General features: G+C 36.5%; 1 protein-coding gene across 10 annotated transcripts in view; it reads left to right on the top strand.

The window, feature by feature from the left end:
- Positions 1-12,684, top strand: part of naaladl2 (N-acetylated alpha-linked acidic dipeptidase like 2) — a 1,006,049-nt gene extending 993,365 nt beyond the window's left edge. For all 10 annotated transcript variants that reach the window (XM_087993578.1, XM_043702223.2, XM_087993582.1 and 7 more), the window contains one exon: positions 8,766-12,684. In XM_087993578.1, the coding sequence (XP_087849704.1) occupies positions 8,766-8,970 (205 nt within the window). In that variant the 3' untranslated portion in view covers positions 8,971-12,684. The remainder of the gene's footprint in view (positions 1-8,765) is intronic.
- Positions 12,685-15,202: the final 2,518 nt, after the last annotated feature.

The raw sequence follows: 15,202 nt of genomic DNA, 5'->3' as shown, positions 1-15,202 counted from the left end.
AGGCCTGCACAACCTCACCAATGGACCTTGTTCCCACAAACAAATTAAAGCAAACTTATTCTACTTCTCAGTTTGCTGAGAGCTATTTTTGTTTTTATTGCACAGTTGATCTTTGGTGGGTTTCCAGATCTGTTCGTGTGAGTGAGGTGCTGGCTCTGTCAGTTATTTACTGCATTCCTGACCTTACAAAAATATCAGTCCCCAGAGACCTCATCAGCTTTTTCAGCTCAGTCACAGTCCTTCCACACAGTCTTGCCCAACATAGTTATCCTCTGTCCACCAGTGTCCTCATCAAAACAAGATGACCTCCAAACGTTCTCCCCACTCCCAATCTCCTAGGATTTCCAAAGCTCTGATCACCTCCCACCATCATATCTGGAGTACCTGCTTTTCGCAGTCATTGTCCCCTCTACAGCCCAACATACTGGCTCCAAACCACACACCTAAGCATCCCACTTTCCCCAATGAAGCACTACCCCTGATTATTCCCCTTCACCTTTACTACACAAACCTGCAGGAAATACCTTGTCACATGCCCAGGGCCACTTTGAGAGGACAGCCCTGACTGAGCATGACAGAGCCCACTGACTGATTTCTGTCCAGCTCCCCTGCAGGACTGACTGTGGCCTAAACCTTGGACTGAAATAATGCAGCTCCTTAAACACCGGTTGCACCAAACACTGATGATCATGGCCAACTGCTGGAATGATATAGATCCTTTCACTCGACTCAGGACTACTCCCCATAGACTTTCAGGAACGACCGTTTGTTTAAAGCATATTCTTTTACCATGGAAGCTGCTAACACATACTGTAAGTGTGACATTGATAGAACATGGTGCCATACAGAAATGTGTCAGCTCTCTTGACTGTTCAGTGCTGGCAACTGGCAATGCAGAGCTACCTGGCTTTCTGTCTGTGCCGAAGGCAAGTCAAAGCAGACCACTTTGAGTCTGAATAATGCGGCAGTATGTTAAAATGCAAGGTAAGGCAGGCAAAATTGCTGTGAGTCTCAAAGGAAACACAAAGTGAATGAGTGCTGAGAGAGCAAGCTAAGAGCTCTTAAAAGCACTGTGTTCTATTGCATGAGGGGGTTATGGTGTTCCTGCATGTAGAATGACCTGGTGGCAGCATTACAATGTAAGGTATTGATGAGCTCCAAAATGCAAAGGTAAAATCTTCTGAGTTACTTCAAGATGTGTTGTGAGGATGTGGTAATGCCGATGTTTTGTTGACGCTGACACCCGTGGGTGGAAGATGTCGGCAACTGCTGCCCATGGAGTCTACCATGGATTGTTGGGAAATAAAAGGGAGGCCCAGAGAAGAGGTTAGTGAGCTACTTGCTAACTGCGCAGACTTTCAAGTTGGTGCCACCTAGTTTCTCACCAACATCTGAAAGAATAGCAAACTGCAGAGATCTGTGGAACCATAAGCTAGTAATGAGATGCAAATATATGGAAATAGGGTCCTTCACCACTTTTACTCTGCTAGCCATTGGAATTTTGAGATAAAAACTCAAACTTTATTTTCTCAATATCGAGAATCTCATTAGTTTATTTCAACCATATTTCTCCAAACTTCTCACCATTGCCAATTTTGTTCAGACTTTAGGAAAATTCCACCCATTGTTTCAAGTCTGTGACCCTAGATCAGAGCTGGAATTCATAACTTTTGTGATCTTTCCTCCTAAGTTGAGTTTTCAGTCCTTGGTATTGCAATGCTAAATCTATTCTACACTTCCTTCAAGGCTAAAAACTGGAATTATTATTGCTGGAGATTTTTGTTTCATTATTCTTAGATATTTAAGCAGTATTTTGAAAGGTTGAATAAGGTAAAATGTCTTCCTCCAGTTGTGGAGTTTAAGACGAGGATCGACCAAGAAAGAGAATTTTGGAGCATGAGATCTTGGGGAGTTTTCTTGCTTTTGCTCTCCAGGTACACTGAAAGGGAAGATTTAAAGGAAGTTTTGAGTGCCTTTCACAATTGGTTAGATTAAGAAAAGGAGTATGACAGGATTGAGGTTGTATGTTAGTGGCTAAGTCAACATTAGCAGCCTACTCATTTGACTATTATCAGAGCAGGTAGGTTAAAAATGGCACCCATAGCACTCTTATGTGGCAGATCATGAAGAAACTGTTGCATTGTTTGAGACTCATGAAGTCAACTCGCTACCTTTTCAGTGTGAAAGCTCACTAACAGTCCATAGTACATTTATGAGAGATATCCTTCTTGCTTACAATGTTGAGCACATTGTTATAGAAAAATTCTTTGTTCCACTATCAGAACATTTTCCTTTGCAGCTGTGTTTTAACATAAAGGTGAAAAGCATTTTATACTGTAGGACTTGTGTGTGTGCTTGTTCTTCCTTTGACGATAAAACGGCTTTTACGAGATATAATTTGTCCTGGTTTTCTTCTTGAAGAGAGATTTTGAACCATAGGTAGGGAGCTGTCTATTCGCAGCCAATAAAGTAAACAGCTTGTGAGACCTTTGGGATTTTGTTTTAAAAATTTAGACTAATTAAGCAGTACGAATGGGGAGAGGCAGGCTCACACAGAACCAGGGTTTTAGTTTAGTAGTTGTTGGGGTTTTCAAGTTGGCTGTGGAAGCTGTGTCTCTCTCTCTCTACCAGAATTATCTCTCTCTGTTGCCAGAATTGCACATGAAACGCAATCTGTGTTACTGACTGTGCCTTTGCCAAGGGTGAATTTATGGGATGTTACTACATTGGGACAAAGTTAAAAATCACACAAAACCAGATTATAGTCCAACAGGTTTATTTGGAAGTACTTGGGACAGTTAATGTTTGTAATTTAAATAATTTATTATTCTGTTACATTTTCCAATAGAGTTAAAATTATACCAATTCTTCTTTCTTTTGTTTATAACTGGATGTAAGAATAAAGTGTATTTTGCTTAAAGACGAGTAGTGTGACCAATCGAATTACATCTGGAACACATCACCTTACACTTGTCTTTAAATAAGATAAAAATTAGGAACTAGGCTAACTCTTTGATGTATTTGCAGGTGATACGAGCTGGTCCATAACATTCCATTCACAGTGTCATATAATGTTCTTCTCTCGCAGCTGATTTGTTAAAATATTATCACTTTATACGATAAAAATAGTATTTTTCAGTGGTTACATCTTCAGCATAAAGGGATAATTTTTGAAATAGTGATTGTGCACTTCATTAGGGGCCACATTATTGTTTTTCAGTGCTGTTCTGGAGATTTTCCTCAAAGTTTATTTTTGATTTTTCAGGGAATTTTATTTTGGTCTTTAGAGGTTCATTTTTCCTTCTCACTATCTCTATTAAGTGATGCAGTCATGTAGTAACAATACCTTCTGTATTTTTGTTGGTACATAGGTGATTTGAACTTGTGCAAAATCAAAGAAATTCATTAATATCCTCAATAATCAACAGTATTAATTTTTGAAATTAAAATATGTTTTTACACAAGACAGCAGGCATGGATTAGCAACAGAGGCAATAAGTTTCTTTTGCCCCCCAAAAGAACCGACACATACTTTTACACAAATAAAACCTTCACTCTAAACACACTAACTTTCTCCCACGTTTGGGTCTGAAAGGCCAGTGAACTTATCAGCAGCAAATGCAGATAGGATTCTACCTGGATTTGGAGAAACATATGAGCGAGCGAGAGCGAGAGACACGCACAAAATCTGATGTAATGAATGGGATGATTTCACTGAGATAGAGATTTCCTGCATGTTTTGGTGTTTCATGATGAATTTGCCCTCCTTGTCCCCAATTACTTTGAGCCCCTGCACTGCATGGTGGTTCTTATGGTCGGTTGCTGTATATTATGTTTTCTTATAATTTGGAACAAGAATTATTAGCCATGACTTTAGCTTTAAAAGGGAAGTAAATTATTTACAAATGGTGAAAGTCTAACCTCACAGTTACTCAACTAATACATTTCCACATCTATAGCTCCACTTATAATCAAGAATTAGCAAATATTTATTAGCAAGAGTTGTAAGGGTTATCAAAAAAATTAGCACACAATATCCAAGCCATCATCTTAAAATTAATAACATTAGAAACATGTATGTTACAAATGCACACTTCATTTGTTCTCACTAACTGGGTTAATAGCTACTGCAACTATAAGCACTGGAAGTCTTAAACAGGAAGTAAATGTTTCTTTCGGTCTCAGTAGCTCAGACATAGAGTTTGGGGAGCAGCACTGAGATGTCTTCAAGGAACAAAGTGACAGCTTAGAAAATCAGAGCAGGAATAAGCCATTCAGCCAATTGATACTTTTGTAGCTTTATCAGACCTTCTCCCCTTAATAACACCATAAGATATAGGAGCAGAATTAGGTCATTTGGCCCATTGAGTCTGCTCCACCATTCTATCGTGGCTGATACGTTTCTCAACCCCGTTCTTTGATCCCATTGCTAATCAAGAACCTATCTCTGTCTTAAATACACTCGATGACTTACCCTCCACCACACTCTGTGGCAGAGTTTCATAGATTTATCATCCTCTGGCTACAGAAATTCCTCATCTCAGTTCTAAATAGTGTTGCCTCTTCACGCTTAAGCTGTGCTGTCAGGTCGTAGTTGCTCTTACTAGTGGAAACATCTTCTCCATCTCCACTTTATCCAGGCCTCTCAGTATTCTATAAGTTTGAATCAGATCCCCCTTTTCCTTTTAATCTCCATTGAGTACAGACCCACAGGCCTCAATTACTCCTCTTATCACAAGCCTTTCATTCCTGGGATCATTCTTGAAATCCTCCTCTTGAACCCCTCCAAAGCCAACATATCCTTCCGTTGAAAGGAGGCCCAAAACTGCTCACAATACTCTGACCAGACCCTCTCTCAGCTTCAGCAATATATCTTTGTTTCTATATTCTAGCCCTCTTGAAATAAATGCTAACATTGTATTAGCTTTCCTAAACGCCAACTAAACTTGCATATTAACCTTAAGAGAAGCCTGAACTAAGAGTCGAGTCCCTGCGTACTTCAGATTTCTGAAGCCCTTGTTAGTTTAGAACCCAGTCTCTGCCTTTTTCTTCCTGTCAAATGCATAACCACACACTTTCCCACATTGTATTCCATCACTTCTTTGCCCACTCTCCTCTTCCACGTCCTTCTGCTTCATTAACACTAGAGCCACATGGCACGAAACACAGTCATTTTGGTCCAACTTGTCCATGCCCACCATGTTTTCCTAAACTAAACTAATCCCATTTGTCTGCTTTTGGCCCATATCGCTCTCAAGCTTTCCTTTTGATATATTTATCCTAATGTTTTTTTCAATGTTGTAACTGTACCTGCACCTACCACTTCCTCTGGCAATTCATTCCACATACAATTCACCCTGTGTGTGAAAAAGTTGCTCTTCAGTTTCTCTTTAAATCCTTCTCCTCCCACCCAATAGTCACATCTTTATATCCTTGGCCACTAACCAAATTTGAGATAGTTAATCTAAGGGCTACTTCCTGAAACACAGACTAAGTAACTCTTTTCCCCTCCTTTGACGTGTCACAGTGTTTGATGCTCAGACTGCAGCTCATCAATTCTGAGCTGGAGTTCCTCAAGCAACCTACACTCACAACAGATGTGATCATTATGAAACACAATTGGGTCCACCAGCTCCCACATCATACAGTTATGACAGCCTGCTTGGCCCTGCATCTCTATTTTACTTACTTGTTCTTAATTTGATTTTTAAAAAATCCTTACTGGTCTTTTAGTTTATAAATCTATAAATATTTCACCAATTTACCTTCAATTTGCAAGTAACCTTTAATAAATAGTTAAATGAGTAGCTATTACCAACTAATGAAATTATGGTTTTCCTGTGATGTCACTATTTTGTGCTGGGTCCCTGATTCTACACCTTATTTCATCCTGTTAAGAAAACCTTACAAACTACAAGCCAGGAAGAAAAGCACCCCTTCCCATTACACCGAATGCTTACGCTGCCTCCAAAGTCCCCAAGGTATTTACTCTCTTGGGCTGTGTCTCACGCTTGATGTAATTTCTCCTTCCTGATGCAGTTAACAGGTCATGTGCTTTCAATAGGCCCTCTCTTAATTTGAGTTGAGATGACTCTCACTAGTTAAGCTTCAAAAGCAAATCATACCTATTGAAGCCCTATTCAGGCTTCAGGTGATAGACTCATAACTTTCCCTTAGTCAGTTGACCTTTTAACCAGACTACTGATTTTTAAACTTTTAAAGCAAAGAAAGTAATATTTACCAGCTCTATTTTCACGCTGTCTCCAAATTCCTTGAATTATATACTCACTCAGGATGTGTTTCACTCTTGTTATGATCTCTCCTTGCTGACCGTGTGCTTAGTTGTCCACCTTTACCTTATAGAAATCTACTTTTTTCTAAACTATATTAAACAATTTCACTTCCATAGTTTTCTGTGGTAGATAATTCCACAGGCTTATCACCTCTACAAATAAAGAGATTTCTCCTCATCTCATTCTGAAATGATCTCTATCCTGAGACCAAGGCAAAAACAGAAATTGCTGGAGAAACTCAGCTGGTTTGGCAGCATCTGTGAGAAGAAAGTAGTTAACGTTGCAAGTCTGGTGACTGTTCATCAGAACTGAGACCGTGACCCCATGCTCATGATCTCTTGGACAGGAAAACACCTTCTCTGCATCCAGTCTGTCCAGCCCTGTCAGTATTTTATACACTTCACTGAGATCCCCTCTCATTCAATGTAATCTATCCTCCAACAACAAACCTATTATGGGGATAAGGCAAGAAAGTGGAGTTGAGGATTATCAGATTACCCACGATCTCATTGAATCAATTGGCTGAATGGCCTAAATCTGCTCCTGCATCTTATGGTCTTTTGGTCACTGAACAGCCTGATTTTCTCCTGTGTCAGCTTAAAGAGCTGCCTGGTGTAGAAATCAGAGATCCTAAATCCCACACTTTGATAATCACATATTGCATCAATATGGTAGATTCACACATAGTCAAACAGTCTAATAACAAAAACTATAAAATGCATCCAAATGGATAGAATTTTATGGAGCATGTGGAAATATTTCGTTTGTTTGATTTTATTTAATGGTGTTACATGGCTGGTGATACACGAGATTCAAGCTAATAATATTTTAACAGTTTTTAAAAATAATTTGAGACCATTAATTAATGCAGAGGTTTTAGAATGTACTGGTTTTAAGTTTATAAAATTAAGTAAGTGAACTGTCTTAGTCATTGTTCACATGTAGATTTCTAATATTGTGATTTCACTTACAAAAAGGCACAAATTTAATATCTATGTTGTTTTGCCATTTTCCTGTCTGCTTGCATGTTTCTATTTCCACAAGCTTGCTGATGTATCTGTTATTTCAATTTTACCTGGAAGTAATTTAGAGATGAGCAGAACCTCATTGATTAAGGGATCAAATAATTAATTTGAATAAAAATAAAAAATATTACAAACAAGATGATACATTTCACTAAAATATTTGACATCTGTATTATGATACAGAATATGGAAAAACTATCTTGATTTTTACAAGTTTGATCATGCTGAGTTGGCTATCACTTAATGAAGGTTGTATTCATAACTTCTCCAATTGCTAACCGGCTATATTTCCAATTGACTTTCAATTATAAGTTATTGGAGTTAACAGTTCAGTTTGAATGAAAAATCATTGATTTTAAACATTAATACTGTTCCCATTCACACATGCCAGTACAATATTTCTGGCATTTTCAGTTCTCTTTCAGATTTCCAGCATCTACAGTATTTTGCATTAGCACTTGTAATCTGACTTGCTTATGACAAATGTAATGAAGAATTTATGTTCCTGCTTTGTTTGCCTGATTATGTACTTGAAAGCAAGTTTCAAGCCATATCCACACATCATTTTAAAGTTCTGCGTTTGAAATACAAGTAATAGTTGTCCCAAGGCGCCTACGCCAACAGAATCAATTGTTAAACAATCAGAAATATATTTTCAATTCACAAATAATTATTACAATATTATACTAAACTGGTATTTTAACTACCATAGGCTCCTCCCTTTTCTATATTGTGTGAACTGGGCAAACAATTATCTATTTCTTACATTAATCACATGGAAGAATTGTTAATGAGCAACACAGAGTCTGAACTAGGAAGTACCATCAGAATAATGAAATCAATGTCAAATCAGGTACAAAATGCTAAATAAGAAAGGGAAACATAGACTGGATGATGGGAGAGATAGAAAAAAAAGAAAAGATTTCAAAAATGACAGTTGTTAAAATCACCAGTAACAATTAAGATCTGAATCAGTATTCATGGCAATATTTATAATTGCAGTAATTAAAAATAATTAAATGTTAAAGTTAGAAAAGTGCTTAGTCAAGACTCAATTTAAAGCATTGTCCCAAATTTAATTTGTATTTGTGATATCAGTATAGGAATTTCCACATTGTTCAAAGCATTTGAATGGGAGGCAGACAACAAAAAGTAACTTTTGCAGTTTAGAGGAGTAGCACATCTTAGGCAGTGCCATCTGAATTTCTGTGTTTGACTTGGCTGAAGGTGCTATCTGATTTACCCATAAATAATGGTGAGTCCTAATGGTTTAAAGAAACAATCACTGAAACACTCAGTCCATCATAAATACTTCTATTTCTATTATTACAAATCTAATAAATATTCTATAAAATGTAGAAATTTTTAGAACATGGTCACAATGTATTTTAAATATTTTAATGTTGGATATTTTTATAGTAATTAGCATACATTATTTGTGTTTCAGAAATATTCTATATCATCTCAATGAGTCATCAAGCCAGTTCTCTGTCATGAAAGAAGCTGTTAACCACTGCAACCTTCAGAAGACAAACCAAACTCTAACCAAAATTATATCTATGGTGCAGAACAGCATTAGATCTGCTCAGGTTTACTTAAAGACAGGTTTGGATGTGTTTGAGAATATTCAAAATACAAAAATAACAAACTGACTTTTAGAAATAGAAATATGCAATATAGAGGGTGGAAGATTTTCTTCTGCAGAGGTAGATACATTACTGAAAAAAAAAACACAAATTTACCAAAGGACCCACTTACAATCAGAATTATATATGGGGCCAATTTCAAATGCACAAAGTATCGATTTAATGGTTATCTTCACTGATAAGTAATGGTTTTTGTGAACAACCGAGTCAGGTACTCAAATATATTTACTTACAGAATTCAAATTGGGCCCAATCATTTTACCATCTATTTGCAATAATAGGATAATAATAGGGATAATAATGCAATGCTTGTTGATAATGATTACGTGGAAACTTGATCATCAGATGATGAGATGTTTCCAGTCTTCTAAGGTTGTTAACTGTCTGATTGGAAAGATTTGGAAAAATAAATGCATATTCACAGAAATAATACATTCAATCCATTAACAGACTGAGCAATGAAGCCAATGAATGTTGTATAAGCACTTAAGTATTTTCATTATAAGCTACCTTCAAAATGGGCAATTAATGAAATTGACAAAGTCTTAGAGTTTTATTAGGCTATTAAAACATAATGTGCCTTTCAAATTGAGGTGTATGTTATCTTGTATATAAGAGTATTATTCATTGCAACCTGTGGAATAATATCATAAGGCAATATAATTTGTGACAAACAAATACCTTATGTAAAACAGTGACCACTCTTCATTTTTTAATCTGTCAAATGGAACAGAAATGAAAACTTTTCTTTGGATTAATCTGCAGAATGTATTGTTGTAATGTTCTCTGAAATAGCTGAACCATTATGTTTTGACAATTGAATGCATGTTGAGAAATGAATCTTTGGTACCTATTTAATTTTGTAAATCAAAATGCTGGCTTATGAAAGATTTATAATGCAAAACAATGGAATTATGATTTTTATTCACTATCATGACAGATTAATGCCTAATCCTTGACTGTGCTTCTGTGGTACTCCTATCTTTTAATGTGCAGGAAAAGTTTAAAGTTGTAACATAATTTCCAAATAACCAACTTAAGTTAAATTTGAAATACACATGTTCCATAATTGTTAATTAATTGAAAGGTCACATGACATGTTTCAGCTCAAGTGAAACTAAAGATGCTGGAAATGGTGTTCTATCAGTTTGATTTTCTTCAAAAACTGTGAAAAGAGTTCTCTTCAGACCACCTCACATATATAAACACCAGGAGATGTTCTGCTCCTTCATTTAAAACTTAACAGCGCAGAATTGTAATGTATGAGGCTGTACTTTGACAAATAAGTTATGAATTCTTAGATTAGGCTAACGCACAGTTATTGGCCTGAATTCATCGTCATATAAAATGATTTTTACAAACATAGTAACTTAGCAGACTGAAAGATAAATGAATCCAATGGTACAGGGTGTAATAGTTTAGCAAAATGACTTGACTGGCAAATAACACGTATATCTATGTCATCTAAATAACATGCGAGTTTTCCAAAACTCACCAATCCTTATTACAACACCAAACAACTGGCAGTATTTTTGGTTTAGGATTATACTCCTGATTCTGATCTTTCTAAAAAAAACAAACAGAAAAATATGCTCCATACATCCCAGTTAAATTTGATGCAGCAAGTTGTCTGCAAATGTAACCTCTGGTTCAAAGAATCATGCACAATTCAGGTGGCTCAATGATTAGGAGGTTGTGCAAATAAAAGTGGAAAATAAACTGAATAAAATATTAAATATTTATGTGAATATATCAGTAACTAATCACTGAAATTTCTATTTTTGATTGGTTAGTCGAAAATCAGGAACAAATGTGAAAGCTTTTTTGATGTAGTTCCAAAAAGATTGTAAATAGTGACCACAAACACAGAGGGTGTTGGAGAAACTGAACAGATTTGTCAACATCCGTGGAGAGGGAAACAGTCTTCTTCAGAGTTCAGAGTCACGCTGGACTCTCAACATTTCTCAATCCATAAATGCTATTAGACCTGCTGAGATCCTGCAGCATTCTATATTTGTTTCAGATTTCCAGCATCTGCAGTATGTTATTTTTCTGTAAATAATGTTGATTTGACTTACAGAAACATTATTGGGTTACAATTAATTGCTGATACCTATGGACAAACTCACTTCACGGAGAAACAGTTACTGTGATCTTTCACCTTACTGAGTTTAAAATGTTGGCTCTTAAATTATGCTGTGTTACTTAGTAGGAAAAAGTTAGTGGATGTGTTACAAATGAATCCTTGCAATAAAAATAAGAGAGGAAGGAACTGCACACAATCATGTTGAGCATCTATACACTGTAAACCAATGGAATAATTTCAAGAGTGCATTTTTAAGAAATCTCTTTGTTTCTCTTCTCTTGTTTTAATCAAATTATTGTTAAACAGAGCTTTATGCCATATGGAGCTCTGATAAGGGCAGATGAATTTACGAAGTGCAAATTGAGCATGTTTTGTAACCAATTGTCAGTATAAAATCCAAAATAGAACTTGTGATTATCAGCTACAGGTACAGCTGGTCGGTATGGATCACTTCTGGTGCATTCAACCCTCAATAGCAGATTTACAAACATTGACGGAATAAGGAGAAAAAATAATCTAAAGGTGATTTAAACTAAGATAAAACATCCAGCTATTAGGATAAAGAGGACTTATTTCCATATATATTTAAACATGGTGGAGCCCTGATAAAACTGAAAAACATTGCATTTAATTCTTAATCCAGAGGCTAAGGGCTTTGATTCCTCAGTAAAATGCTGGCATTAGTTATTGATCAAATCATCTTGTGGAAAATTACTTTAACGCCAATGTAGAGGGTGAAGATTAACGGGAAGTGATCTTCAAATTTCACCCATATTGGATGCAGAGTTGGTGATGTATCCACTGCGCCTGCTAGATAATTTCAGTGGAATGACAGAACTATTTTTAATTCAGTCCATATTTAAGAAACTTGGCCAACGTTAATTCAGGAGGCAGTTTTGTACAATTCAACTAAAATTACAAAAGGTGTAAGATTAAATGAAGTTCTGCCTACTACCAGAAGTGGAGGAGATTACCAACCGCAGGCAAACTTATTTTTCTGGGACCTTAAAGCACATTCCTGTTGATATAGAGTATATTTCAGTTAAATAATTGACTTTTTCTTTAGTAACACATATGTTCTGCCTTGAGGCACTGAATTTGAACCAGCCTTCTCCATTAAAGGACAGAATAGCATCAAGAGAGATGCATCTGTACACAAGAAGACTTCATGAATCAGAGATTCGGATATATTTCTATGGTAAATGTACCATATATATTTAGAGGACAGGGATTGTTACAATTGATTTGAATTTGATTTGTTTGTTACAGCATAGCAAAAAAGTTATTTTGTCATTCTGTGTATATTTTTGATAAATTTTATCATTGAGTGATCACCTTTGTAACTTGCTAGTTTAAATTAAGTCACAACTAGGGTTTATTGACTCAGTGATCAGGAGGGAAGGATGCTGTTAAATGAGCAAACAACAACTCCACTGACCTTACAATAATTATGCTGTTTCAGCAAGTTACAAGACTTGATTGAAATTTGTATTAGTGCTTATAGGAAAATACTAACATTTTTAAAAATGCAATGTATGGATACTGTCAGAGGAATATACAGTTTATATACAAAATGTATACAAGGTACGATTGGTTATGGATTCTATTTTTAATTAAACAGATTTTCCATGGAACCTTTGAATATTTAAATGTTTTGCTTTTCACTATTCTCAAAATGTAAAATACCAAAAGGCAGCTGAACTGCACATACAGAACACTGGATGACTAACTTCATTTCCTCCAAAGTCTATTTTTTCATGATGGACATAATACAGTATATTGGTAGCACTGACCTGGGGCTTTGATTATAACATGGAACAGCTGCTTTAAAAAATTGATCATTCAAACAAAAAATTAATTACCCTGCAATTCATCCATTAAATATATTTTAAGTTGTAATCACTGTCAGTGAGCACACAGGGGTTTATATATTTTTATACATTTACTAAGAGTAAGTGCATAAGTGGAAATGAATCATAAAACATACTGAAAAACAATATTGGTTTAGTATTTTGCAATTTGTAAAAGTAGATTTCCAATTTCCAGGTTTAAAGCAATAAATGCAGTCCAATCAATGACCAAAAACTCATGGTGTTGTTATCTGGACTGATATAATTTGCTCCTGTCATAGCATTTTCCATGTATTTTTAACACACAATCTGATGTTCCAGTTTTGAATTAATAATAATAATATGTCAGGATTCACCATTATAATAGAATAAATTGGACAGCAATTTCTGGAAGATGTCCATTTGCAGTTAAATGTGTGAATCTGGATGTTGTGGTTTGAGCTACTTGTCTCCTCCAAAGGTCAAACTGTAGAAATGAGTAATTTGGCAGTGAAAGACTTACAATAGTATAATGTCATGGTATTTGCCCCCAAGCTAAACCTGCCATAAAATGTTAGGGCTATAGATCCTAGAATACATGAATTTTTAAGGGTACATTAATGTCACAGTCAGCCCTGTCAGTTGAGTGCAACCAGTTCAAGGAGTCACAGGAAGTCTGTCAGGGAGCTGCGAGGAAATCAGTCTGAGGTCTGATCTCTCATCAGGCAGGACTGACCATCCAAGTTAGTTAAGGGGATATTCATGACCAGTCCTTAGTGTTGGTCTGCTTAGAGTCAAGAGGGGTTATCAGATTGCTGTGAGAGGCAAGTTGGGAAACTCAGTTGTGAGGATTCAAGATAGCCTACTTGGATGTGATGGGAACAACAATTGTGAAGGAGGATAACTCAATATATAAATGGGGAAGATTCTAGATGATTGGGGAAAAGGGCTAATGCAGGAAGAGGAGGGGGTCAGCAACAGTCAGCGACATCTTGTCTCTGATGGAGGGTCAGTGTGCTCCAGCATAACCTCCCTGCTCTTGTTCTTTATAACCCATTTAATAAAGTCAGGGATACTGTATATTTTATTGTTTATTGTCTCCAGTTGTCCTGTCATCTTATGTCCATACAACCAGGCATCTCCACTTCTGCACACTTTTCAAGTGGACACTTTCTTTCATATTGTCTCTCCATGTTCTTTCTACCAAAGTGAATCACCTCATCATTCTTCATGTTGAATTTCATTCTATCCACTCCCTTCAGCAATGTGTCAATCTTTTCGTAGTTCTACACTGTCCTTTGCATAGTTTACTGTAGAGAAACATTCTGAAAATGTAAAGGTAACACCAAATTATATGTATTTGAGTAAAAGTGTTTCTAGCCTCTGACCTTTTTGAAAAGGGTGGCATTGAATGCCTTTTTTAAAAATTGTCACTCGTGATAATGTAGACCAGAAACACAAGGGGGAAAACTCAGGCACTCCTGTTTTCAAGTGCAGGGGTTTCAATTTGCAATTATCTACATGTTTTAAAGGCATTATACCCCTCTTATGAGGACAGCTATATTCATTCTGCACTGATATTGTGTGGAGGAAGTGGCTACTGGAGAGGAACAGCAAACGAAACAACCAACAAGACAGAGATCTCCCAAATTTTCTGAAATGGCAATGGAGACATTAGTACAAGAGATGTATAGTAAAAAATAAACTATGTTTCTGTGTGGCACCAAGAGGGCTTCAAGATACATCTTAAGAGATAGGGCGCAAGTGTACATGGTGTTTAATTCCCAGAATCTGGTCTGAGGATCTGACATTAGTGATGTAAGTAGTTTAATGATCTAATTGGTTGTCAGGGTCAGAGCTTAAAGAGGCTTGCAGGCTCTCCGAGCAGTCCAGCAATCTGCTCTCAAAACAGTCTATTAGGATTAGCGAGGTACTATTCTGGGAATGAGTTATGGTTCCATGAAGCATGAACCTGCTGTTGTCCGAGCCCTATAGGACCCATCAGCCACCTCGACCAGCAGACAATAGACAATAGGTGCAGGAATAGGCCATTCTGGCCTTCGAGCCAGTGCCACCGTTCATTATGATCATAGCTGATCATCCTCAATCAGTATCCTGTTCCTGCCTTAATCCCATAATCCTTGATTCCACTATCCTTAAGAGCGCTATCCAACTCTTTCTTGAAAGTATGAGGTTATAAATGAATTTACCCAGATATCCCACAATCCCAGAATGGTTAAGTCACTACAAAGACAGGTTAGTACCGATGCAAACTAATGCAACTCCACAGCTTTATTAAGAAATAGATAACGGTAAGACTCGA

This window comes from Chiloscyllium plagiosum, unplaced genomic scaffold (assembly GCF_037043375.1).
Source record: "Chiloscyllium plagiosum isolate Xiang-an unplaced genomic scaffold, Cpla_swu_hap1 HiC_scaffold_13, whole genome shotgun sequence".
NCBI classification, from domain to species: domain Eukaryota; kingdom Metazoa; phylum Chordata; class Chondrichthyes; order Orectolobiformes; family Hemiscylliidae; genus Chiloscyllium; species Chiloscyllium plagiosum.
The sequence above is the reverse complement of the archived record's forward strand: the minus strand, read 5'-3'. Positions and strand labels throughout refer to the sequence as shown.